The sequence below is a fragment of the Triticum aestivum genome, chromosome 3D, assembly GCF_018294505.1.
Source record: "Triticum aestivum cultivar Chinese Spring chromosome 3D, IWGSC CS RefSeq v2.1, whole genome shotgun sequence".
NCBI classification, from domain to species: Eukaryota; Viridiplantae; Streptophyta; class Magnoliopsida; order Poales; family Poaceae; genus Triticum; species Triticum aestivum.
This window is the reverse complement of record NC_057802.1, coordinates 94,889,602-94,916,905: the sequence shown is the minus strand read 5'-3', so window position 1 is coordinate 94,916,905 and position 27,304 is coordinate 94,889,602. Positions and strand designations below refer to the sequence as shown.

The window sequence follows — 27,304 nt, the reverse complement described above, 5'->3', positions numbered from 1 at the left end:
AAACATATGAGGCGTGACCGTTCAGTGCCCGTGGTCCCGCCCAGGCACGTACTCTGGTGTTTGAGGGTCGAATTTGTCAAGCCCGGCTGTATATGCTCTTATTACTACTTGGTCAATGAAAGTTCTTTCAACGCAGTAAGATTGAAGTGAATTCGGATAGCATGGAGGTGGTGAATGCGTTGAGCCAAGGCTACTCTTCTTCAGTCGCTTCATCCATTATAGATGACTGTTATTTTATGTCATTAGGTTTTTCCCATGTCATTTATGATTATTGTAATAGGGAACGTAATCGAGTAGCTCATGAACTAGCAAGGTTAGCTAGGTTTTCTTCTCCGAGTGTTTGGATGGATATGAGGTTATCTCTTTACTTGTAAACGATGCTACTCTACTTATGAATGAATAAAGGAGAAGAAGTTTATCAAAAAGTTCTTTTTCCCACTAAAAAAAGAGAAAGTTCCTTAGATGAAAAGGAAGGCGTGTACGTGAGTGAGTTGTAGCCGACCGTATGGCACGACGCGCCGCGTATATATGCATGCGGCCACGCCAGCCCCTGAGTTAACCTAACCCACGACCCCACAACGATACAACGCACTGCTCGTGCTACAGTAAAGAAAAGACCGGCGATCGATGGCCGCGGCGGCGCTAGGGTTCGCGGCGAGGAAGATTGGCGGCCATGCGCTCCGGCAGACGCAGGAGACGGTAGTATCGCGGCTCTCGCCGGCCGTCGAGCTGGGGCAGCGGCAGCTCGTTCCAAGGTTCATCCACACCGAGGTACGCACCTTCACACCCCGATCGATCGATTGTTTTTGGCCATTGGCATGCACGTACGGCTCCCTGATCGACGGCCTTGCTATGCTGGCTCTGGCTGCTAAGGCCGTGGAGACCTGAACACCCTCCAGTACTGTCATGTTAGTGTCGCTTGTTCGCGGCGCTCCGGTCCTAGTCTAATCTAGCTAGGTAGTGGAGTTCATGATTTTCGCTCGGTTTCCCCCCTATAATTAGCCAAACCATGTGTGGTTTTCGGATCCGATTTCCCTCGTAAACAGATTCAATTTTCCTCTTCTTGATTCATAATTTTTTTCCTCTTCTTAATGCAATGTGGGGGCTTCCCCATGTGTGGTCGTCCAAAGGAAAAAATAACTGACGACATTGCTCATGCCGCCAGCAGCAGCAAACTCACAGTCGTGGGGGCGAGAAGGAGCGCGTCCTGAAGCGAATCCAGAGGATGAAGGAGGAGTTGTACGACGAGATGGCGGAAGCGGACGAGATGTACGGCAGAGACAAGGACCCCGAATGCCGGATGAACAAGCAGCTGCTCCGCGAGCTCACCGACCACGTCTGCAGGCGTAACTCCGGCGACGCCGTCTGGTAAGATCGAGCAGCGATGTATCTACGCCCTCATCTGTTCTCCATTTTGTCTTTCTACCATAGTTCAATCGATGTTGTTCATGTGATTCATGCAGGGACGCGGCTCGGTCGGCGAAAGCTACGGGACGATCTGGTGGGTTTCATGGGCATCGTAGCCCGTACACCGGGGCGAGCTGCTTGCTCGAGGAAGCGGCGAAGCGGGTGTGGGCGGCCTTCTTCTCTAAGCGATGAAGCCAATGTCTATCAAAAATTTCGAGTTTGTATTTTCTGGTAACTAGAAAAAAACTCAAGATTTTGAGTTGGCTATGATTCTACCTATTATCCAAGAGAGTGAATTTTTAGGTCCCGGGTGCCTAGACACCCGGTTATCATGACCATCCAAGCAGTACCCAGCCCATTGGGATATGTGCGGGTCTCTGCACCACGGTTTGGATTTGCAGGCTAGGTGAATAGTAAGCGCAGTAGACTGAAATTATTTGAAACGCATCTGGGCTAGATCGCTACTGTTTATCATAGGCAGAATCCATAGCCTCTGTCACCAGCCAGTCCACATGGATATTGACATGGTTGCATCCCATTGAAAGAGATGATAGACATGTCGGCCCGTGTTTCAAACCAACGACAAGACCTCACCCCAAGCCTGCGTTGGTCTTCAACCCCTCGCAGAGAAACACACCACCCGTCGTGGGTGCCAATGGAATCCACGCAGATCGGCGAAGATGGCATGGCATAGTGCTGGGACGCATTGATTCCAACCATGGCCATGTCTCTCCGATCGAAGTAATAGAGGGACCTGCGGCTGTTCATGGTCTAGAAATTCTCGGATCAATCATCCCTGATCTGGAAACTGAAGCAATCCCCTGGTTAGTGTACATATACTCCATTGGTTCTAGCGGAGAAGCACCTCTATTCGTACCACTCCTTGTTCATCTGTTCATATCCCGTGCACCCTCCCTCAACCCCTTTTCAGATCTGAAGTGGTAGGTTGTGACGTGTCCGATCTCTTCCCGCATGGCGTCCTAGCAGTGATGCACAGAACGGCGGCCGTGGAGATGCGAACACTAGCCGTATCAAGCAACGGGAGGTTGGAACGCAGGTGAGCATCTGTAACTCTTATTCAGACAAAGCTTGTTTCATGTTTCTGAAAAAAACAGCGCACGACACTGAATATGATTCAAGCTTCTTGGCCCAGGTACCGGATTCATAATGGACTTGCAGCCAGAGCAACCCCGAGCAAACTGAGCACGATTGAAAGACGTCTCCTAAAGTCTGAAGCAAGCACGCACACCTGACACTTTTGCTCCTGTAGATGGCATGTCGTTTGATTCATGCCAAGAAGTGTACGAACAGTATAACCTATATGCTTGGGAGAACGGATTCGGAATTCGTCATGCAAAATCCAGATGGGGAGATGGGCGGCCTTACCAGCTGATGCACGAAATTGTTTGCTAGTGCCAGGTCAGTTACATAGCGTCATGCTTGAAGGTTCAGTAGAACTACATCTTGTTGCCCCATTTCGTGATGATAAGATGTTTCAAGTTAATATGAGCCATCAATTTTTCCCAGTCCAATGGGTCGAACGTGTCTTACCTCTTGGGAGGTAAGAATCTATTAATTCCTTTACAAGGTCAATATCGACTTTGCACTTTACGTAAATAAGGAACCAGTGAATGATTACATCTTAAAGTCAGACAATAAAAGGAAAGAAATATCGACTTTGCACTTTACGTAAATAAGGAACCAGTGAATGATTACATCTTAAAGTCAGACAATAAAAGGAAAGAAATATCATTATACTAATTGCAACCTGTTTATCTTCCACTTTTAGCTCTGTTACATCCTCACAAATTGAGCTTTATTTTTCTTCCCATTTTGATTAAGTGCCAAAAGGTCCGTAAAATACATACATGTAAGCCGATAGCATATTTGTCAAATTACTAATGGTTTTTTTGATCTTTTACTGCATTTCCCAACCTTTTTCGATGATCATTTCTTGAGCCGATACAAATAATTTGTGATAATTTAAAGTGTGAAAAAAATCTGTATACGATGGTTCTTGGAGAATGACAATTAACTATACTTTTCAATAAATGAGAGGTCTCCATGGAAGAATATATTTTCTTCTTCCAAAAGTAAGTCTGGTGTATGTGACGAATCATGAGAATTTATACCGATATGGGCAAAAGAATGATTGATCCATTCAAAAGAATTCCTTTTAGCAAAGTAACTTGCCATAGTTGAGAAAGTTTACATGTCCAGACTTGCCGTTGACCGGTTGTGATCAAATACTCCTCTTACATCATAGGTGGAAAGAGGGACCATCTTAAAAGCGTTTGGATTCTTTCGTGCTTGGAAATCGCTTGGCATTTATATTGTAGACATTAGCTTTGTCGTTGTCTCTTTGTGGTTGTGATGTGCAGGGTAAACCAGACAAATAGATTTTTTTTTTTCTGTACAAAACAGAGTGCAAGACGTGGATGCGGCTCCTCCACACCAAGGATCATGGTTGGTATGTTAGCATATTCAGTAACGAGCACAGTCACCCTCTATCTGCAAGTCGTCAGGAGACAAGGTAGTGGAATTCACAGTCAGACTAATCCGGTTCTTATGAATTTCATCAAGAATCTCAGAGAGAATTATATTAGCCTCAGGAAGCCCTCAGCAAGGTATACAATATTATCAATGCAACAACACATGGAGATCAGACCGGCACACCGCTCCATAAGCAGAACTTAAGGTATCTTTGCTCAAGGATAGCTCAAGATGCACTAACGGATGACATCTATAAGACTGTCAAGTTTTAGAAATATGAAGTCTGTTGATCCAAACCTGTCGGTACGCGTTGAATTTGATCCCGAAAGTTCCACCAAGTTTGTCTTGTGGTCCACAGGAAAGAACAAACAAACAAGATTCTGTATGATGACAGCCATGGGGCAACTAGCACTATAGCCCTAGGCCTGGTAACAACGTCTCTCGTAATTCATCTTTGCAAAGTATAGAGAATCACTAAGGTGCATCGCTTAAAGCTAGCTTAGCCCAAGGCGTAACCAGATGCTATAGCTCCACCCCTGCCGCCGTAGACATGATGGCCGACTAGCCGCAACTCCAAAGGCAAGCGCCGGGCAACTCCAACGCCAAGAAGTAGGGCAACACACGTTTGATGCCTCCTTGCTTAACAACACATGTAACTAATATACCAGGGGCTCTTATCGAAAAAGGCTTTCACCTCGCTTTATATATAAAGCATCAAACCACAAGTATTCAGTACAAACACACGCTACACCATCACAACACACGCACACATCCATGACAGGATACATAGGCGCTGAGCGCAGCAACACCACTCCTAGCACTACCGCCCCGAAGAGATGAAGCTACATATGACGAACCATACACTCCAAGGCGGCGCCTTCAGGAAGGGTACGACGCCGGAGCGCCGCCACCGCCTGATCCAAGGATCAAAGTTTCCCCCGGAGCCGCATGACGGGCAATGAGAGCCGCGACGACGCCTTCAAGAAGGGAACGATCTTCGCCGCCGCCGGTCCGTCCGAAGATAGAGCAGGTTTTCACCTCGGCCAATATTCAGCACCACCGAGCGCCACACCCCGGCAACCACGCCGCCCACACGACCATGGTGACCGGGCAGCACCAAGGCACGGGCTCTGCCCAAGAGCACCGCGCAACCACCACCAGGGCCGCTGCCCCAGCATCCAAGACCTCGACACCACCTCACCCGAGACCCGCCGCACCCCAACGAAAAGGACGAGCGGAAAGGTCCCACCTTTCGCACCCCTGGGCAACCCCCAGCGTCGAGACCCAAAGGGTCGGCCAGAACTGGCATCCACCGACCCATCCTGCTGCCCAAGCGCGAGACGAGCTCGGTCCTGCAGCACCGAGAGGGGGACGAGGTCAGTCCTGCTGCACCGTGCGCGAGACGAGCTCGGTCCTGCTGCATCGTGCGCGAGACGAGCTCGGTCCTGCGGCATCGGGCGCAAGACGAGCGGTGGACCGCAGCTGGGAGAGGACCAGCCCATTGATGGAGGTAGCGCCCGGGCGACGAGGAGATGGGGTGAAGGTCGAGACGGCCCGAACGCAGACACACCGACGCCAGAGAAGCCGGCCGTTGCCGCGGGCAGATCCATCGAGCCACCGTGAAGCCGCCACGACACCGGTAGGCCACCACCGAGACCTACCCCTACCGCCGCCCACGGCCGGAGCAGCGGCCACGCCCAGCCGCTGCCCTACCCGCGTCGCCCGGCGAGCTCCAAGCGCCGGAGCCGTCGGGCACGCACCACCGGAGCCAGGCGCCGCCGGCCGGCCCCCAAAGCCAGATCCGGCCGGATCCGGCAAGAGACCGGTCGCGCGCCACCTCCCGAGCCGGGAGCACCGCAGTCGCCCCGCGCGCAGAACGAGGGACGCCGGAGCGCCGCCACCAGCAGGCCACCCCGCCGCCCCGCGAAACCGGCACCGCACCGCTGGATCCCGCGGACGTCCAACGCCGCCGCTCGAAGGAGCCGCCCCGCGCCGGCGCCCCCAAGCGGACGGGGAAGGAGGGCCCCGCCGCCGCCGCGCCCCCCGGGCTTTGCCCGACGGAGCTCGCCGACGACGGCGGGGGGGAGGGGAGGGAGGCGGGGCCAAGGGCCGCAGCCGCAGGGAGCCCCCCGGGCGCGCGCGGGCGCGCCGCGGGAGGGGAGGGGAGGGAGGGGGAGCGGGGCGGGCCGGGAGGCGCGCGCCCGGCGGCCGGCGGCGGCGGGGAGGCTAGGTCGGGGCGGTGGCGGCGGCGAGGGGAGGAACCCTAGCGGTCCGGTGTGACCTATAAGTTCCACCAAGGGCTCTTGCGCTATTGGTGCGCCCAAACTCAAAATTTAATGCAGTAAGTTTCCAAAAATGCTAAAAATAGTTAGTGCATGAACAGAACATATATCTATCATGTCAAAATATGTAAGTTCTAAATTCAACTCATAGCTCGAGAAACAAAAAAGAAAGATCATGGGAAATACCCTTTGGCTCCCGTAGCTATATATAGTACTCACGACGAGTAATTTGGAACGGAGGGAGTAGTTTATTTAAACCAGGCTATGAATAGGGCCCGTTAGCACTATCACATCTAATTCGTTATTTTTGTTTTTCTTGTTTTTTTTGCAAAAGAAATTTTGTTTCTCTTGTTGTGAGTTGAATTTACCGTTAAAATTATGTCGCATATCAGATGTATGCTATATCTATATTGTTAATTATTTTTATAAATTTTTAATTCATAACGCAGGTTTTTTACATTCAGTGAACCAGAAGCACAATAATCACCACTCAAAGGATACGCTTTCTTGTTCATTGACCATGGAAATAGCCAATCGGTCTCGGTCCCAAACTCCCAATGCACCCGAATTGAAAATTTGAGAATTTAAATTAACAAAAAGAGTCAGAAAATTCTGAAAACAAATTGTGACAAATATGACTTAGTGTAACACTCATGTGAAAAGATTCGTAAAAGAATGACTACAGTGATATTCTGGATGAAAAAACAAAATCAATATACTATATAAAAGTTATTATTCACATCTTTTGAACTTCTAGTTTTTTTTTTCATGAGGAAAGCACGAGTCATTAGTCCACGAACCTTTTTACACGAATAGTACGCTCGGCCATGTTTGTCAGAAAAAGGTTTAAGAAAGTTTTAACTTTTTTAAAAGAATTAAAATTATTTCTCAATTCAGATGTATTCGCCCCATATTTTCAAGATCACCACGATCAGTCGATCACTACATCCCAGTTTGGATCATTGACTAATTCCTCCGATTATAAGACTGCCCCGGTTTACTCTGAAGTCGCATTTATTTACACGGAGATATGAAACTTGAAACCAAAGAACGGCCACGTCCCGTCACAGAAGACTAGACATCAGAATGGCAACACCAAATTAAATACTCAAGGCGCGATGAACATGCACCTGGGACGCGCTGCCACACCACGGCGTGTGCTGTTCACGACACAGCATGGCCAGGACATGTACCTGGAACACCGACCGGCACGTTCTCATCGTGCTGTACCTGGAACTCCTGCCAGGGGCATACGTACCTGCTACAGGTGTTATTGCTGTTCCCGGGACAATGTTACAGTGCAACCTATTTATGGGACAATGTCACAGTCCGAACAAAAAAATTGTGTTTTATAAATTTCTCTACACAGTTATGCGATGCCCCCGCTCGACCCCCTTGCGCCGCCACCCAAGGCGACGCCGGGGGGCCAACTCCTCGCGCCGCCAGCTCTCCCGCGAGGCAGATCTTTGCCGCCGCTGCCGCCGGCACTGGCCGCGATGATGGCGGCGCCCGATGCCTAAAGGGCTAGGGTAGGAGGGAAGCGACGGATCTCCCATCAGGCGGCGTTTATTTATAGGTCTGTCTAGAACTCAGTCGACTAAGACTTAACCAAGTCATAGTCGAGTGACGTCAGCGTAGTTCTTTTGCTGCAAGCGGTACGGCTAGATGCTACAACCGATGACGAAAAATGTTGCAATGATTTTACAAGCAATGAAAATTGGTGCTGCAGCCGGTGTGATTAAAATGCTCCAACCGTTAATGACAAGTGTTACAACCGGTGAGACGATATGCTACAATCGATGAGGGACAACATGCTACAATCAACAAGACGAATGCTGCAACCGGTAGAAAAAAAGTTGCAAGCGTTGAGAAAAAATGTTTCATGATCGACTAAGACTTGGTTAAATCTCAGTCGACTGATTTTTAGCAAGCCCTTGTGCAAAATCGGACACAGATGTATGGTCGTATTTGACAGATGGGACCCTGATGTCCGGTCATGCTTGTCGGCAAGTACCCGTTCTTTCTCGGACCTGCTACGTAGTGGTGCTGCACGCATGCGTTGCCGTGTGGCGGCTTGTAAAATCGCTGCGTATCCATAACAATAAGGTACGGGAGAATGGTGGCCAACCAGCATGGCCACGTGGCGCATGCTGGCTGGCCATGGGAAAAAACATTTTGATTTTTTTAAAGATGAAATTGAGAAACTTTTTTTTAAAGATGAAATTGATATTTTTTTCTTTTGAGAAAAGCTTTTTTTAAGATTATTTTTGAAAGATGAAAGTGAGACTATTGTTTCTTTTTCATTTCCTAACAATAAGCTACGCGAGAATGGTGGCCAACCAGCATGGCCACGTGGCGCATGTTGGTTGGCCGTGGAATTTTTTTTTTGGAAGATGAAATTGAGAAACTTTTTGATTTTTTGAAAGATGAAATTGATATCTTTTTTTCTTTTGAGAAAAGCTTTTTTTGAAGATTATTTTTGAATGATGAAAGTGAGACTTTTGTTTCTTTTTCATTTTAAGAATGTTTTTAGGCTTTTTTTTCTTTTTGAGATGGATGTGATGTTCACGTGTTGTGAGAATTTTTTTTTTAATTTTGAGATGGAGTTGAGGGTTTTTTAGAGGAAAAAAATACACGCATAACTTCCTCTCAAGAAGCCCGCAATGGCGGGCCCCAACCACTAGTAGCATGCATGCCGTGCAGCGGCTGGACTGACAAAGTACACACTGAGAGCCTCGCAATACATGCGTCCTGTCCTATGCTTAGGTAGCTATAGTGAAGCAGGCTGCACAGTACTAGCTTGCTACTATATTCAAGACAAATCATGGATCACAAAATTCGCTAGACCAGGTGCGTATAGGCTAGGCATGGATGCTGCGAGACACAGAGAGAGAAATGTTATACTTCCTCTGGTCATTTTTACTCTACATATTAGACTTTTGTCTAAGTTAACTTTCCAAAGTTGGTCAAATTTATATTAAAAAACATCAATATCTATAATACCAAATATATATAATATGAAACTACATCTGATAATAGATCAAACAATATTGATTTGGCATTGTGAGTGTTAATACTTTCTTCTACAAAATTGGTCAAAGTAGAGATACTTTGACTTTGAACAATACTTATATATTGACAAAAAACCCGAAAAGAATATATGCATATGTACTCAATTGCTTGGGCTGGCGTAATCAACACATATCGTCACCAGTTCTATTCCCATGTTTTGCGTACACATGTCACATATAAGCCAAAAGTTTTTTGATACTAATTGGCATAGGGTCACGTTACTATATTCACAAGTCAAAAGCTCGACAATATGGTTCAGCGACAACACCAAAATATAAACACCTTCTAGTTGTTCCTAATAACGCGAGGAACATTCAGGTCCGAGGTGCAAAACCTCAATTACATTTTGGACTTAAACTAAAACAATACAAATAGCGTACTGACGATTTGGGGACAAATAGCAGTGTAGGTTACAAAGTTGCATAATTCAAGTAAGGGTGGGCGGGCTACTGGCGTGCTGGAACGACAGCGTTGGCAAGAAAGAAACATATGCAGATAAAGTTGTATTAAGGATGTCCGGGGTCCAGGGGGGTTGGGGTGCGCTTTTATGAATCGGCCTTAAGCACGGAGGGCGGAGGAGGAGCGCCCGGAGGTGTCGGAGTCCTACACGCCTATCGTACGCATAATGAATAATAACTCTGACGACTGCGATGATACTCGCTATACCACTGCAAGAGCATTAATCTCGTGGCACCATTAATAAGTTGGGTGCTCGTCTCGATCTCAAGGAAGGAGACAAGCTTGTAATCGTGACATATGGGCGTGCACAATGGGAGTTTTCCACCTTCAACGTGGGAAGATCATGAGTGTTGCCGGGAAAGTGTCTGAATGAGGTACCGCGGCCATATGAGTTTCACGTTGCTCATGGAAGAAAAATCTATTCTCTATTTTTGGTTGATCATGTCATTACTATTATTATATTGAGTGTTGTATGGTGGAGTCGCCTGAATGTTCTAGGTACAAGTATGCATGAATGTAACATGTACAAGTATACAATTTTTCACTTAATGTACCAGGTACAAGTATGTCTGAATGTACCAGGTACAAATATACAGTTATCCACTTAATGTACCAGGTACAAGATTATCCTTGTGGTGGCCAAATGTACCAAGCCCAATTATTGTGCGCTGATTATGCCATGTATATGTATGTTTTTGATTGGTTAATGTACCAGTTATAAGTTATGGGCAACAACCAATATTACTACCCAACATAGTGCATCTCATCTGAGTAGCCCTCCTCGCCGGAAGAGTTATTGGACGACTCAACATTGTGCTTGTATATTTACTCCATATCTGAATCCATTATTTCATAGAGGAACAGACAACAAAATTTAGCACGAGCAATCCCACAAACACTTGCCGGGCATGGTGACTACCGTATGGGCTAATGGTACCGTTGCAATGGATGGAGGAGTGTGGTCTGGACCGGTGGAGGAGGAGAAACGTCGTGGATCCTGGGGATATCGACGTAGGTGGCGGAGTCGCGGAGTTCAAGTATGGGCGGTGCGGCCAAGGTATTAGAATGGCGCCGCTGGCAAGAGAGAAAACAGATAGAGACAAAGTTGTATTAATGTATGTGAAGGGGTCCTAGGGTGCGGTTTCGAGCACGGGCCTTAAGCACGGGGGGCAAAGGAGAAGCGGCCGGGGTGCTGGAGTCCTACGCGGCTATCGTATATATGATGAATAATAGATTTGACGATTGCGATGATACTCACTATACCGCTGCAGGAGTATTAATCTCATGGCACCATTATAAGTTGGGTGCTCATCCCAATGTCAAGTGAGGAGACATATACCTAAATGTACCACATACAAGAGTATCATTGTAGCGGCCGAATGTACAAAGTTCAATTACTGTGCGCTAATTATATCAGGTATAAGTATGCCTAAATGTACCTAATACAAGCATACGGTTGTCCATATAGTGTACCACGTACAAGAGTGTCATCGTGGCGGCTGAATGTATCAAGTCCAATTACTGTGCGTTGATTGTATCAAGTACATGTATGCCTAAATATACCTAGTACAAGTATACGGTTGTCCATATAATATACCACGTACAAGAGTATCACTGTGGGGACTGAATGTACAACGTCCGATTACTGTGCGCTGATTGTACCAGATACAAGTATGCCTAAATATACCTGGTACAATAATACGGTTGTCCATATAGTGTACCACGTATAAAAGTATAATTGTGGTGGCTAAATGTACCAAGTACAATTACTGTGCGTTGATTGTACCAGGTACATGTATGCCTAAATGTACCTAGTACAAGTATACAATTATCCATATAATATACCATGTACAAGAGTATCATTCTGGCGACTGAATGTACTAAGTCTAATTACTGTGCGCTGATTGTAACAGGTACATGTATGTCTAAATATACCTGCTACAAGTATACGGTTGTCCATATAATGTACCACGTACAAGAGTATCATTGTAGCGGTTGAATGTTCCGAGTTCAATCACTATGCGTTGATTGTACCAGATACAAGTATGCCTAAATGTATCTGATACAAGTTACGGTTATCCATATAATGTACAAGTTCCTGCCAGGTCATATGTACCTGGTATAGTTTTTTTTGCGTCGATGTACCTGGTATAGTTGCCCAAGAGCATCTACAGCCACGGAGAGTAAATTCGGGTCCAAAAACACCCGCGAACGCGTCCGGGCACAACACGGCCACAACTTGTATCCGGAACACCTACTTGCATGTTTTAATTAATTTGTGTCGGGAACACCTAAAAGGTCATATGTACCTGGTACAAGTGTTAAGAGCATCTATAGCCACGGACGCGCCCGGGCACAACACAACTGCAACTTGTATCCGGACCAGGTATTGGCGTGTTCTAATCATGTTGTGCATGGAACACCTTCCAGATCATATGTACCTGGTACAGTTGCTAAGAGCATCTACAGCCATGGAGATTAAATTCGGGCCAACAAACGCCCGCGGACGCGTCCGGTCACAACACGGTCACAACTTGTACCCGGAACACCTACTTCCATGTTTTAATTATGTTGTACTGGGAACACCTAAAAAGTCATATGTACCTGGTACAAGTGCTAAGAGCATCTACAGCCACAGACGCGCCCGGGCACAACATGGCCGCAATTTGCACCGAGACCACCTACTCGTGTGTTCTAATCATGTTGTACTTGGAACACCTGCCAGGTCATATATACCTAGTACAGTTTCGAAGAGCATCTACACACATGAAGAGTAAATTCGGGCCCACAAATACCCACGGATGCATCTGGGCATAACACGGCCACAACTTATACCCGGCAGCAATTCAGCATATACCATGAAAGCCAGTGGGATTGATGGGACGAATCTGAAGTCCCTGTTGTTGAAACGCGTCGCCTTTGTTGTCGCGCATTGTAGCCACATCTACAGTCGTTGGTTGCGATCTGTTGGAGATTTGGATTGATTGATCAATACTGCCATGGTTCATGACCATACAATTACTAATTTTATTGAGAACATCCACAACTACGGACAATAAATTCGGACCCTCAAACGCCCGGGCACAGCACGGTCACAACTTGTACCCGGAACACCTACTCGCGTGTTCTAATCATGTTGTAACGGGAACACCTACCTATGCATATGCACCTGGTACAAGTGCTAATAGCATATACAACGACGAACGGCAAATCCGGGCCCTCAAACGCCTAGGAACAAGCCCGGGCACAGCATGGCCGCAACTTGTACACAGAACACCTACCGACGCATTCTAATGATGTTGTACCAGGAATACCTGCCCGAGCATATGTACCTGGTACAAGTGCTAAGGGCATCTACAACCCCTGGAAACAAATTTCGGCCCTCAAACGCGCTCGGGCATAGCACGACCACAACTTGTACCCGAAACACCTACTCACGTGTTATAATCTTGTTGTACCAGAAACACGTGTAAGGTCATATGTACCTGGTACAAGTTTGAAGAGCATCTAGAGCCACGGATGGCAAATCCAGGCACTCAAACGCTTGCCGACGCGCCCGACAAGAACACAGTCGCAACTGTATCCGGAACACCTACTGGCGTGTTATAATCATGTTGCACCAGGAACACATGCCCGCGCATATGTACCTGGTACAAGTGCTAAGAGGATCTAAAACCACGGGCGGCAAATTCGGGCCCTCAAACACCCAGGAACGCACCCGGGCACAACTCGGCCGCAACTTGTACATAAAACACCTACTGATGCTATTCTAATTATATTCAACCAGGAATACCTGCTCGGGCATATGTACCCCGTACAAGCGCTAAGGGTATCTACAACCACTGCAACAAATTCGGGCTCTCAAACGCCCGCGGATGCGCCCGGGCACAACACGGCCACAACTCGTACCCCGAACACCTACTCGCGTGTTCTAATCATATTGCACCAGGAACACATGCCCGCGCATATGTACCTGGTACAAGTGCTAAGAGTATCTAAAACCACGGGCGGCAAATTCGGGCCCTCAAACACCCAGGAACGCACCCGGGCACAACTCGGCCACAACTTGTACATAAAACACCTACTGACGCATTCTAATTATATTCAACCAGGAATACCTGCTCGGGCATATATACCCCCGTACAAGCGCTAAGGGTATCTACAACCACTGCAACAAATTCAGGCTCTCAAACGCCCGCGGACACGCCCGGGCACAACACGGCCACAACTCGTACCCCGAACACCTACTCGCGTGTTCTAACTTGTTGCACCAGAAACACCTGCAAGGTCATACGTACCTAGTACTAGTGCTAAGAGCATCTTCAGCCACGGATAGCAAATTCGGTCCCTCAAACACTCGCGGGTGCACCCCGGCATAACACGGCTGCAACTTGAACTCGGTACACCTACTGACGTGTTCTAATCTTGTTTGTTCCGGGAACACATGTCCATGCATATGTATATGGAACAAGTTTTAAGAGCATCTACAACCACAGACGGCAAATTGGAGCCCTTATCATTTTTGCCTCCTCCTATATTATCTTGGATGTGTACAACAGTGAGAGAGTGGAAGCGCATGAGTAATTGACCATGGGTATATCGAAATATGTGACGTTATTACTTATAAAGTGTTGAAAATATAAACTTATCAGATAGATAGCATGGAAGCAAAATGCATAATTAGATGGCGATGAACCAACAATTATGCATCTGCATAGACCTTTCGTCGTATTAAATCCAACAATATTTGATTTTTTTGCCTTTATCCTTGTGTATTTTTGCCTTCTTTTTATCATTAACAGTAAGACAGGAAAAGCGCACGGATAAAAAAGTAACAAGGGTGGCCGCACCAGCTAGAGTGCGTGCGTGTCTCACTAAGCAACAGGAGCAAAAGTCAAAAAGGCTAGTATTCGGTTCTTACGTAGCTATTCACTTCTGCTTGCTGTGGCCCTAGCCGCACACCTCTTCACAAAAAGACATAAATAATCTGATCCATGGCTTCACCATCACTGTTCTATCTCTTCCCTATGCGTAGCACTACACTATTTTTAAACGAGAGAGAAGGCAACATGCACACATGCATCACAGGACCAGTCAAAGAATCCTGTACTTTCCTGTCGGGCACAGTGACCTACTGAACCAGCTAGCGAAGAAGAGAGTAATGCGTTGAGCTGAGCAACACGTGGCGAATGGGAATCTATCATGGTGTTGAACGGACGCATGCAGCGGCTGTATGCTGTCATCTCATCCATCTCGTCGACCGCCAAGGATTCCTGACATGCTAGACTTGCAATACATATCTCTGCATCCTACCGCCCCCTCCCTTCGCTCTTTGTCTCCTTAAAAAAGCGAACCTAATTACTCTAATGATGCAACCCCTCTGCGCCTGTACTACTATCAACGTGGATCCTCATGCCGCTGGACGGACGGGATAACCGGGTGCCGGGGCACCCGGGTGCTGTCACACCTTTCCGATTATCCAAACTATAGTTCTTTTTGCGGGGAGGATGTTTTTAGTTTTGTGCCTGAATTATACAGTGTATATCAGATCAACTCTATAAAAACTATATGGGTAGCGGGTATGGAGTATGGACAAGATAGATGAAATAGAGAAGTTGTCGATGTTGAACGCATGGCAAAGGGGCGAGAAACTCAGGCCACTCTTCCTCCGGACTTTCTTTCCACGCTATTATGGATAGTCAGTCAGTTTCTTGATAATATCCACCTGTGCATGAGTATAGCACAATCTATGCCACAAAAGATCCCGGAAGTCCTATGATTCTGGGAGGGATACATTTAGATTTTTAGTTTGTGCGTGAATTATACATCGACTAGCAATACAAACTACTAGACGAGCAAGGCACGCTTCATTTTGTTTTGCTCTGCTAGTCAACGTTGTGCGTCTAAAAATTAATTAACGGAGTATTGATGTGTTCTATAATCTTGGGCTAGACGGATTTCGTGGTAGTTTAACTTTAGAGAATGTGGTATTTACGATGGTTACTTACATAACCTCAATATTTACCGTTTGAATGTAACATGTTGTCTAGATGTATTTCATCAGAAAGCACTATGCATAGATGTTTTAGAGACTTCTCTAGATTCTACTACATGTCCAAAGATCACTCCCTTTTGAAACTAATGAACAAAGTCAACGTGGGGGATGAGATGGAAGAGTACGACGGTTTGAGAAAACTGATTTCACTCACTTTACAAAATTCATTTCACCCAGTTCAAAATATATATTTCATTTGTTCGAGAAAACTGATTTCACTCATTTTAAAAACTATCAACTAAAAAATCATTTCACTCGTTCTAAAAAGTAGATTTCATTTATTTGAGAAAACATATTACACTCATTTATAAATGATAGATTTCATTCATATCAAAAAAACACATTATAGTCACTCAATTGAAATACTATGTTAATTTGACTCATTAAAAAAACTGATTTATCATTATAAAATATATATCTCATATTTCACTTCGCATGTACTAATATATTGCAACGTATTTCATTGATCACAAATATCAGTTTCAAACATTGAAATAAGCAGTTTCAGACAAAAATTAGATGTATTTCACTTTTTTCAAATAAATTATTTCACTAACTTCATAAATCACTAGCTAGTTTTAGATTTTTTTAAATAATAAGTTGTCGCTGCTTTATTACAATATGCTCCCTTCAAACAAAATGAATTGTCGGTCCTCCAAATGAATTGTCGTTGTTTTAGTACAACTTTATAATACTACAAACAGTACTAAATCAATGATATCGGTTGCACCATGGCTTCAAGCAACAATTTTGATGCATCACCAAATATTTTCAGAAACAAAGTCACATACGACATAAACAATGCCGAGAGTGAACGAAGGCAAAGTGAAAGAAGAGTCTGGAAGATAAACCCTGCTAAAGATAAATCAGTCTGGCCCAACTTTTTTTTGAAACAAGGTAAAAGATTTGCCATTTCATTGAGTAAGGAGAAGGTTTAGACAATGCCACAAAGCGGCAAGAAAATAAAGGCCTACTCTTGCGCCATTACAATACTCAAGTGCTTGGCGCCCACCAAAGCCCAAAGAGACAACTCCTCTTTAAACTTACTAACAAGGACCGCCGACGGAGCAGCCGTATTGTAGAAAATTCTAGCATTGCGCTCCGACCAAATCTCCCAGGAGATGAGCATCATCAGCCTTGGGGGATTCGCTATGGATATGAATGTTGCCTGTCCACCATTCCCTCACTGAGACCCTCGTCACCAAAGCTGCGGTATTGATGTGCTGCAAGCCGAGCCACTGGAGAATTTCATTCCAGATGCGAAGGGTGAAACGACATTGGAACAGTAGGTGGGCCGCCAATTCCTGACTTTGCTTGCAAAGGGGGCAAAGACCGCAGTTGGGCCATCCACGACGAAGAAGGCGGTCTGATGTCCAAATCCTATTTTGAAGAGCAAGCCAAGCAAAAATTTTGCACCGCCGAGGAGCCCACACCTTCCACACTGAAAGAACCATGTCCGACGTAGTAAGGCCCTCAAATTGCGCCTTATAAGCCAAGGAGGCAGAATACAAACCGTCTTTGATGAACTTCCCAATAATGGAATCCTGCATATCCTTAACAAGTGTGACCTGAGCAACCTTTTCCTAAAGGTTGGCGAACTGTTGAACGTGGTCGATGGTTAGGCCATTGGAGATGTCGATATGAGAGATCCAAGTGTTGGTTGATAAAGCTTGCTGGACCGAGCAGTTTTTCTTTTTTGATAGATCAAAGATGTCAGGTGCAATATCACACGGGCACAAACCATTCAGCCAAGAGGAGTTCCAGAATCTGGCCATACGCCCATTGCCAACCGTGACTATGGTGGCAGCCGCAAACAAATCTTTGTCCTTATCCGTACATGGCGTGCCCATACCAATCCATGGTTTTGTGGGCTCTTTCCATTCAAACTAGAGCCATCGAAGCCTAAGAGCCTTGAAAAATTTGTCTAAATTGAGCACACCCAGGCTACCACCTTGTCTGGCTCCCGCCCAAAGATAGGGACGGCGAAGATGGTCAATTTTCTTGAGAACTGCCATCAGAATATCAAGAGGTGTAATATGGTAAATGGCGATGGCAGAGGACAACTTTGACAAGAACAACCCGGCTAGCAGTAGCGACATGTCTTCCTTGCCACGGAGGGAGCTTGCCAGCGACCTTATTGAAAATGGATCCTTCCAATACAGTTAGCGGTCTGGCCCAACTTTCACAACCCATGCCGAGTCATGGCAACGAAACAACTTCAATGCGAACCAACCTATAATTGAATGGTTGGAGAGACTGATATTTCCAACCCATTAGGGATCAAGTCCTGATGCTCGCATTATTTCTGGATATATTTCAGGATTTCCAACAAAACGAATTCAGTGGAAGGAGACGTTTCCGTCGACGACGAAGCGCAGTGGGAGGAGACGTTTCCGTCGACGACGAAGCGCCTACAGTGACTTCGTAAAATTCAAAATGATATGCCGGCTTAGTCTCTTGAAGATGCTCATAACGATAGGGTGTTCGTGTATACATTCATAGAGATGAATGTATGCGCGTATATATAAGCGCTTGCGTCTATATTGTGTTATTTATATATTGTGTTATTTATAAAGATGAATGTATGCGTGTACTCCCTCTGTAAACTAATATAAGAGCTTTTAGATCACTACTTTAATATTCTAAACGCTCTTATATTAGTTTAAGGAGGGAGTATGTATGAGCGTTTGCGTCTGTATCGTGTTAAAAGGAAAACAACTTCAACTTTAACTATGAGTATCACAATTGGTAAGGAAAATATGCAGGGTTCAGAGCACGCGAGCCCTCCGCAATCGATCCAATGTCATTGTCACTACCTCTACCTGGACTTGCCCAACCGCATTCCGATTTTGCAACAACAAAGCAAACCGCGTAAAAGCACATCAAACACGCTAAATCCGGCTATCGAAGCCGAGGGAACCTCGACCCCAACTCCTCCTGACGCCATCAACGTCGCCGAAAGAACCCACACCTCAGCAAAGCACGCGGGCAAGAGGCCGCCATCCGCCAGCCTCTTGATCGTAGGCTGCTTCGAGACGATGCGCCTAAGAAGAGAAAGACGTGAAGACGTGTCCACCACCTGATTCAACGGATCTAAGTTCCCCTCCGAAGCTATGGCGGCCATGGAAGAGGGAAGGAGCACAACTTCCGAAGCCATGGCCGTGAGGAGAGGGAAGGAGCACAGCTCCTGGTCGATGCTTCAAGGAAAGAGTGCGACGCCCGCGCGCATCGCCGTCGCTGGATCCGGCCTAACAACCATTGCGGAGACACAACCGTCGCTAGCTGGAGCAGAGGTAGAGGAGAGGCGCGAGGTAGAGGTGAAGGGTGAGGAAGAAGACGCCGGCGACGGCCACGAACGCCACCCCGTACACCAGCCGCCCCAGATCACCCATCGAGCATACGTGGATCTCTTGATTTAGTTGGAGGTAATACCTATTTATAGCGACGGTGCATCGTCGTCGCCGCCGTTTGCTGCTGGCTGGTTTCGATAAGATCGATCGGCCAGACAACACGGCAGCCTCGCTGAGCTGTGAGCGCGATGCAGCCGCGTCCCGACACGTGCCGGCAACGTGTCGCCATACCAGTGGCCGCATGCATGCATGCACGCCGGCTGGACGAGAGGGGAGGACTGAGGAGAGACGTGGACGTCACTGCCCGCCACCACTCCAGCCCGTATATATTTACCTCACGTGAGGCTGAGGGCCAGCTTTGACTTGCCAAAAAAATCTATTCCCTTTGTCCAGCGTTTGGGTTGTAAAAAAATACAAGGCCTTTTTATATTCCCTTGTATCAAAAGAGTATTATCCCTTCGTTTTATAACGTATATGTATAGATTGTTAAAATCTCAAACCTTATAAATTTTGATTAAGTTCATAATCAAATATATTTTACATCTAGAATTTGAAACATATATCATTGGATTCTCATAAGATGTAGTTTCATATTTTATGTATTTGGTATGCACATATAAATATATTTTTGTCACTCTCTCATACTTAATCTCTAGGAAGATCACTTAATTTGTTTGCCTTATCGTGGGATATGATCTCACTATGGAGTAGTGCGGTTCTATGGGGGGTTTTGGAATGTCCACTGCGATTGTAAGCTACTGGTTGACCTTCAAAAGATGAGAATTTTGACAACAATGTGTGCCTCCCCATTTAAGAAAAGCTCGAGGAGAGGTGGCTGTGTTGCACGAGGCTTGCTCCCGTGCACCCCCTAACTCAATTTCCTAGGGGTATTCTTGACCCCCGCCATCTATTTTTTTCTCCGGCCCGCTGCTGCCCATATCCAAGCCCCGTAGCCCATATCCAAGCCCCGTATAACCCGTATGACCCATATGTATGTATACGGTGACATCCGAAAAAAAGGATGACACGACCCACGACGGCCGATCCATCAATCACGCAGCTCAATCAATCACGCAGCTCCTCCATCATTCTGGTGAGTTTCTGTAGGAATATCGGCGGCAGCGATCTTATCGCCGGCGATCTCGTCCGAGAGCGCGCGCGGCACCGTCGTCAACCTCCAGCGCTCGCAGGTACCGCATCCCGTTTCCCCACGTTTGTCTCGCTCGCGGCAGCATCAAACGAACTGCCGCTGTTTTCGTCGTAGTGGTTAACCTAGCGGGGCGGGCAACCTAGCTTTCTGGCGGTCCAGGCCATCGCAGATCTTGTTCTGGTAGTGCTGCTCGTCGTGATATACATAGAGATCACGCGGGCTAAAGTGGGTTTCTTCTTTCTAGGGTTAACCTAGCGTCGGTTGCCGTCGGTTGTGTGCACGACGGCTCCGTTATTTGATGCGGCGGCTTACCTAGGTATCCGGCGATCCAAAATAATCACGACTGGTGCCGTGGGCTAGGAATCCGGCGGTGCATGTTATCACGGGTAGCGCTGCTTCTCGTGATCCAAAGTGATCACGTACTGGATTCGTGGGACGTACCTTAACGCCGCTTGGTGTGGAGAGGGGGGAGGATCCATGGCCGATCAGAGGTCGTTGGCGTCGGTTGTGTGCACGATCTGAACGCCCTCGGTTGGGGCGCTCTCCGGTTGGTGTAGTTTATTTAACATCCGTGATCGTGCGCTAGGTGTTGTATATGTCAGCATTGATAATGTTTGCACATGTGATGATACATATTAATTGTTGTAGGAAATGGCGGACGATGAGTTAACTGATATGATGTATGACATGGAGTTTGGAGAACTGATGAAAGACTGGATAGAAGATTGGTCAGATGATGAAAATTCAGATCGTGGAGATAGGTCAGAGAATGGGAACGTATTGGAAGATCTTAATGTGAGTGGCATTATCATGTTGTAATTTTTTGGTGGCATCCGACAATATTATATTTTGAAAATTTATAGATGGATGAACATGATGATGGTCAGGAAAACAATGAGCATGATGATGGTGAGGAAAACAACTCGGAGATCTCGAATGAAGATTACATTAGTCAGGTATGGAAGTGGAATTTTTTGTTGGCATGCATGCAAATTGAATTAATCCTGGAATATTATATGATAAGTACTTATGTATTTGTGTTATATTTTTCAGCTCATTTCCGAATGTCATAATGCGTACGACTATTACGGTGAATCCGACGCGGAGACAGGCCTTGATGTCGAATCATTAGCTGCATCTGATTCTGGGGAGTCGCAATCGTCGGTCATCATGAGTGAGGTATGTATGTAATCAATGTTGTATGGAAGTAATGTTATACCATAGAAAACTGTTTTCATGGCTATGTTATGATTGTGTAGGTGACAGAAGTTGAGGGGAAAAAGAATGTCCAAGATACTGCTAGTGCAGATGATAAGAGGGATATGTTCATGCAGATAATACAAATGACTTTTACGTCTCACGAGGCTGCGTATGATTTCTACAACAGCTATGCTAGAGATAATGGTTTCAGCATTAGAAAGAATAGGGTCAGGTATAGCAAAACCGAGTCACGTCATATGCGTTATAGGCGGTTTGTTTGTTCCAGACAAGGAAAACGTGACAGCAGGTTGCTAACCGAGGAAGGACACAGCCGTAGGCTCAGACCCGAGACACGCTGCCACTGCGAAGCGCACCTGACCGTGAAGCTTGACCAAAAGCGTGGGGTTTGGTATGTTGATAGTTTTGAGGACAAGCATAGCCATATCTTGGCAGGACCGGACGAGGTACCTTTTCTTTGGTCCCACAGAAAAATCAAAGAGTACCAGAAGCATGAGATAATGTCCATGGGAGCTGCAGGGATTAGAATTCACGACATGATGGATTGCTTCATCAGCAAACATGTATGGTACGGCGGTGTTGGTTTTACCAGGCGTGAAATATACAACCTTTGCGCCAGGGAGAAGAGGAAGCTGCTTTCAAAAGGTGATGCTGCCACAGTCATAGGCATCATGGTCAGTAGGAAACAGAGGGATCCTAGCTTCTTTTTCGAGTACAAGCTAGACAAGGAAGGACATATGAATAGGATGTTCTGGTGTGACTCCCAGTCTCGTCATGACTATGAGGACTTCGGCGACGTGCTTGTATTTGACAGCACGTACAAGATGAACCGGTATGGTATGCCATTCATACCCTTTGTTGGTCTTAACAATCACCGGAAGACCACTGTTTTTGCTTGTGCCATAGTTTCGGACGAGACCGAAGAGACATATGTGTGGCTGCTGGAGACTTTTTTGAGGTCCATGTGTCAAAAGATGCCTATGAGTGTTATCACGGATGCCGACGCTGCGATGATCAAGGCAATTCGCCAAGTCTTGCCAGACGTGTGGCACCGTATATGTACGTGGCATATAGAAAAAAATATGAAGATTCACCTCAGTCACAAGTCCTTGAAGGAGTTCCGAACTCTTCTGTACTACAGCACGTCCACGGCCACGTTTGAGGAGAGATGGCACGCGTTTTCCAAAAGATGGCAGTCGGAAAAAACAGTAACATGGTTGAGACGGATGTATAAGAAGAGGAGACTGTGGGCCGCGGCTTATCTGACAGAGGGTTTTTGGCTTGGCATGAAAAGCAACCAGAGGAGTGAAAGTCTAAACTCATGCCTTCACCTCCACCTAGACGGTGAAATGACCCTGGTGGATATGATTTTGCACTATGAGAACGCCGTTGTACGTATCCGTGAGAATGAGGCACGAGATGATTGCACGGCCTCACAGAGTTTACCGGTGCCAGTTACTAGCTCGAGGGAACTTGAGATAGCTGCTTCTCACGTCTTCACTCCAGCAAACTTCTATATGTTGCAAGCTGATCTTAGGAAAATTGGTGGCATGGAGATTGTAGAAATAAAGCTCGGAGACGGATCACAGCAGTACATCGTGGCCTGGAAGAATAACCGGAAGAGCCGTTTTTGGGTGGAGTACACTCCAGTAAATTCCGCAGAAACTATAAGGTGCAGCTGCAGAAGAATGATTCGAAAGGGTCTACCTTGCAAGCACATATTCCATGTACTGAAGTACTTGAATATATCTGAAATACCAAAGTGTTTAGTTCTTGTGCGGTTCACGAAAGACGCAAGGTTGGGACTGCCCGCCAGGCGCACAAGCGATCTGTTGGGATTTGGATGGACTGGAGCAGCTGAAAGAATGAAATATAGCCAGGTCAGTGTGTTGGCTTCAGAAGCTATGCATGCAGCATGCAAACACCCAACTTTGTGGGATCAGTTACAGGAGAGTTTGAAGGCCGTGATAGCTAAGAGCCATGAGTATGATCAGCTAAAGGAAAATTTGAGTAAGAAAACGGCTGATCTTAGTACTTGTGCAATTGAATATGTAGATGATGGTGAAGGCAACATAGTTGAAGTTCATGATCCTATTAAAGTATCAACGAAAGGTGCAACTAAGGTAGATGAGAACCGCCCTATGTCGAAAAATGGTAGGCCACTTTCGTACGACGAGATCAGAATCAGGTGCGGCGCATGCAAATTGCTAGGGCACACTAAACGCAGCAAGAAATGCAAACTAAATAAGAAGTAAGTTTTTGTATGCATTGTAGGTTATAATTGTTTTTAACTTGTCATTCATTAACTTTTCCTGTTATCGTGTGCAGAAGCGTGGTGGGCGAAGAAGAGTAGAACAGTTGCTAAAGTTATGTTAGGATGAATCCAGTGATCTAATAGTGAGGTGTTTACAATGTGTTACTGCATACATGATACATGATATATACTATTGCAAGAGGCCAGTACCTTGAGATAGTGCTTGTAGCATATATGGACTAAACAGGAGGCGGTCACTAGGGACTTTAATCATGGAAAATGGATAGCATTTTAGCCATTGTAATGATGGCATCTTTTGTGTTGTCCACTGTAGTTATATTATATTAGAAAACTAGACGATACCTGGCATGTTGTTGCGGGAATGTTTTGCAATATATTCATAGAGAAATGGTTACGTGTAACATGTATATGTTGTTGCGGGAATATTTTGTTTGCATGTTGTGGTGGACCTTTCTCCATACATGTTGAATGACGAGGTGGCAAACTTGCATGTTAAGAGAAATAGGTTAGTGGTGGCTAGTTGTTTAGATATAGAAGATGTAATTATGTGTGGTAATAATTAAATTTTTTCACTCCTTTGGTTCACCACCATTTAGATATAGAAGATACCAGCTCACTTTGGTCTATAGTATAGACTTCGTACCAAAAACCCACCATTTTCCCCTTATAAAGAAAAGAAAAACCCACCATTTTATGGCTTGTAGTGTAACTCGGGCCGCTTGTCGCGATGACGTGGAGGGGGGGTGACGGATGCCGTAAGACGGCGCGACACACGGCCGCTCCCATTGCCAAGCCCATTTAACAATTTTTATTTTGACTACAGCCCGTTTAAATGGGCCGCGCTGGCCACCTGGTCGGGGCGGTTCTTCCCTCGCGATCTCCACGCGCGTTCTATCTATCCACTGCAACCGCCGCCGCCGCTGCCGCCACCGATCCACGTCTTGCCGCCGGTCACGTTACGCCATGGTTTCGTGGAGCGACGAGTCGAGCTCTTCTTCGGATGGCGAATCCGTGACTAGCCTGCAGGTACGCTCCTACTATATAATCTCCAAATAGTGCTAGGCTTAGGGTTAGAGTTCTTCATTTCCGGTATTTAACGCAGGGCGTTGATTTGTGCATTATCTCTGTTGTTTCGTTTAGCTTCCTACGACTATCCCTTGCTATGAATGGAGTGGCATTGCTCACGATCTGTCTTCTCGTTGTCTGCATCGAGAACCTTGCGTCAGGCTAGTTGCTTTTGATTCCTTGGACACTGGCAGACGTTTTCTTGCCTGTGGTCAGAAGGTATGTTGTTCCGTACTGTAAATATATGTTTAAATTACCTCGTGCTCGATTTACTTTCGCGGTAATCCATTGTTCTGCCCAAAATTGCATACATTTCAATTAATTTGTGCATTTACAAAGTCCGTATTTATGTTGTTTTTTTACGGTCTAATATTTGTTTTAGCACATAATAGCATATACTTGTAGTTAATTGATCCATATATATATATATGTATATCATTGCATGCTACATTTTGTGTTTATATGATTGAGACCATATTTTTAGTGCATTGCATGTAATTGTATTGCATTTGTGCATATATGATTGAGACCATATTTTTTCATACTGTAGGAAGAAGTGAAATGTAACTATGTGGAATGGGTAGACCCGGAGTGGTCAGTGGCTACGAAGTTCTGCCTGAGAGAACTGTGGAGCATGTATGACGAGAAGCTGAGACAGAATATTAAGAATGCTGAAGAAAAATGCATGTTAATTGGAGAAAAGAGGAGGACGGAGGAAGAGCTGAGATTTTTCAAAATGGACTTTGCTAAACTGGTGGCTGATAAGGAGGATGCTCTCACGCAGTTGGGCAATGCAAGATTGTCACTTAGCGATCTCAAAGAGGAGCTGGAGAAGAATAAGATGGCAGATCATGGTTGTGCCAATCTACATCAGGTCCTGAGGGTAAAGGCTGAGAAAGACCGGGACCGGGTGGTGCTAGAGAGAGACCAAGTGATGAGAGAGAGGGACCAGCTGAAGCAAGAGAAGAAAAAACTTGAGTATATTATTGCAGATTTTCTCAAACAGAAACATGGGTACGTTGATAAGATCAAGAAGCTGAAGGAGATTTGTGATGAATTTTAAGTATGTTTTGTGGTTTATTGTTGAACAGAATGATCAAGTCCTATCTGCATTGTGGCCAGTTCATTTGTGTAAGGTCTAAGTATATTATATTAACCAATAAATTATATCACTTTCGAAATAGTTTGCCCTTGTTTGACCTGCATCCTAATGCGGGTTCTTGGCTAAGCACTGAAATTATTTTGCTTCCACCGGAGCTCTAAATCGTACTGATCAAGGGGGCGAAATAGTAGTTGATCATGTGATTGATGGTGCTACTGATCCTGATCTTCATGATGCAGAAAAGGAAAAGGCTAACAAAAATGCAGCAAAAAAACTGTGCAACGAGATTTGAAGCAACACATAACGCCAAGGGAGTCTGGCGCAAGACACGAGGAAGATCCACCTGTGGACGCCGATCCCGAGAGATCCAGCGGCAATCATGCGCACGGGATCCCAGGCGGATCTGCCTACTCCACCAACCGCAGGATCCACGGGTGGCCCGTCTGCGTCCGACACGCGGGCTGTCTCCACCGAGCGGTCGGGCGGGACCGGACCTGGCGCGTCCCCCCGCGCCAACTGGCGCTCGTCGACTGGGTCGCCCGCGCTGGGACCGGATCTGTCGTTGTCTCGGGCGCGGGATCCCACACCGGATGGCACGACAGCCGAGGTTGATTCTCAGGCAAACAAAAAGGAATTTATCAACTTTTTTTCTTATTGTTGAATAATGCCAAATCAAATCAAAAAAATATGCAAAAGTAAAAAGGAAATGAATTACTCTTCCATGGAAGAAAAGAATGAACACAGCAGCAAAAAACATTAAGGTAGAACAAATGAAGGGAAGCAAAAATTTATTGGTACGAAACGTATAGTCTGACTGCATTACACATACACAAGTATGTGTGAGCGACCAAAAATCCACACAAAATCCATGGTATCGTGCTTATTACATGAATGATAGAAAATCAAAGTTGTCCATGCCGGGAAACGTGCTTCCGGACTTAAAACAAACGACTGAAACTAGAATCTTGAATCATGTATGATGTCTTCACGCCTTGCTTTTCTTTGCGATGTCGCGGATTTTGTTCTTCACACATTCGAGCGTGTTGGTAGGTGAGAGAACCAACTCGGCGATGAGACGCCTTCTCCTTGCATTAACCGTGCCCTGCAATTTTTAGAACAAGGTTTAATGAATAGAAGTTGGTATTATACGACAATTGTACAAGTGTACGAGCAGAGAGGACAAATTACCTGGGTAAAATCGGCGGTCCATCGATCCCCGTCCCAATGCTCCATAACTTCAATCACAAAAAGGCCACAAGAGTTCCTAATATATATGCAAACATTAGTCACCGTGCACACGAACATGTCTTTCGTAAGTAGAAAATGATGAACCATAACTCACCCGTCCTCTTGTAGTGGCATGTCGATCTGAGGTA

The 27,304-nt window shown here is 45.9% G+C and overlaps 2 protein-coding genes across 4 annotated transcripts; both read left to right on the top strand.

Annotated features, from left to right (window-relative positions):
• Window positions 1-572: 572 nt before the first annotated feature.
• Window positions 573-4,228, top strand: LOC123074246 (uncharacterized). 3 transcript variants are annotated; one of them, XM_044497140.1, is made up of 5 exons: window positions 573-771; window positions 1,169-1,368; window positions 1,464-2,231; window positions 2,339-2,464; window positions 2,548-4,228. In XM_044497140.1, the coding sequence occupies exons 1-3, from the start codon at window positions 628-630 to the stop codon at window positions 1,597-1,599; spliced, it is 480 nt and encodes a 159-aa protein (XP_044353075.1). In that variant the 5' UTR covers window positions 573-627; the 3' UTR covers window positions 1,600-2,231; window positions 2,339-2,464; window positions 2,548-4,228. The 3 variants fall into 3 exon arrangements, with proteins under 3 accessions (XP_044353075.1, XP_044353074.1, XP_044353073.1); XM_044497139.1 differs by having other exon boundaries at window positions 1,166-1,368; window positions 2,561-4,228; XM_044497138.1 differs by having other exon boundaries at window positions 1,166-1,368.
• An 18,600-nt stretch (window positions 4,229-22,828) lies between these two features.
• LOC123074245 (protein FAR-RED ELONGATED HYPOCOTYL 3-like) lies at window positions 22,829-24,034 on the top strand. The gene is made up of 2 exons (XM_044497137.1): window positions 22,829-23,737; window positions 23,815-24,034. The coding sequence occupies exons 1-2, from the start codon at window positions 22,836-22,838 to the stop codon at window positions 23,837-23,839; spliced, it is 927 nt and encodes a 308-aa protein (XP_044353072.1). The 5' UTR covers window positions 22,829-22,835; the 3' UTR covers window positions 23,840-24,034.
• The last annotated feature ends 3,270 nt before the right edge of the window (window positions 24,035-27,304 follow it).

Excerpts from the sequence above, each read along its gene's own strand:
- LOC123074246 (XM_044497139.1), top strand. The coding sequence starts at position 628 with ATGGCCGCGGCGGCGCTAGGGTTCGCGGCGAGGAAGATTGGCGGCCAT. Across the intron at positions 772-1,165 it reads CAAGGTTCATCCACACCGAG|CAGCAGCAAACTCACAGTCG; the intron begins GTACGCACCTTC and ends TCATGCCGCCAG. Across the intron at positions 1,369-1,463 it reads AACTCCGGCGACGCCGTCTG|GGACGCGGCTCGGTCGGCGA; the intron begins GTAAGATCGAGC and ends TGATTCATGCAG.
- LOC123074245 (XM_044497137.1), top strand. The coding sequence starts at position 22,836 with ATGACCCTGGTGGATATGATTTTGCACTATGAGAACGCCGTTGTACGT. Across the intron at positions 23,738-23,814 it reads AAATGCAAACTAAATAAGAA|AAGCGTGGTGGGCGAAGAAG; the intron begins GTAAGTTTTTGT and ends TATCGTGTGCAG.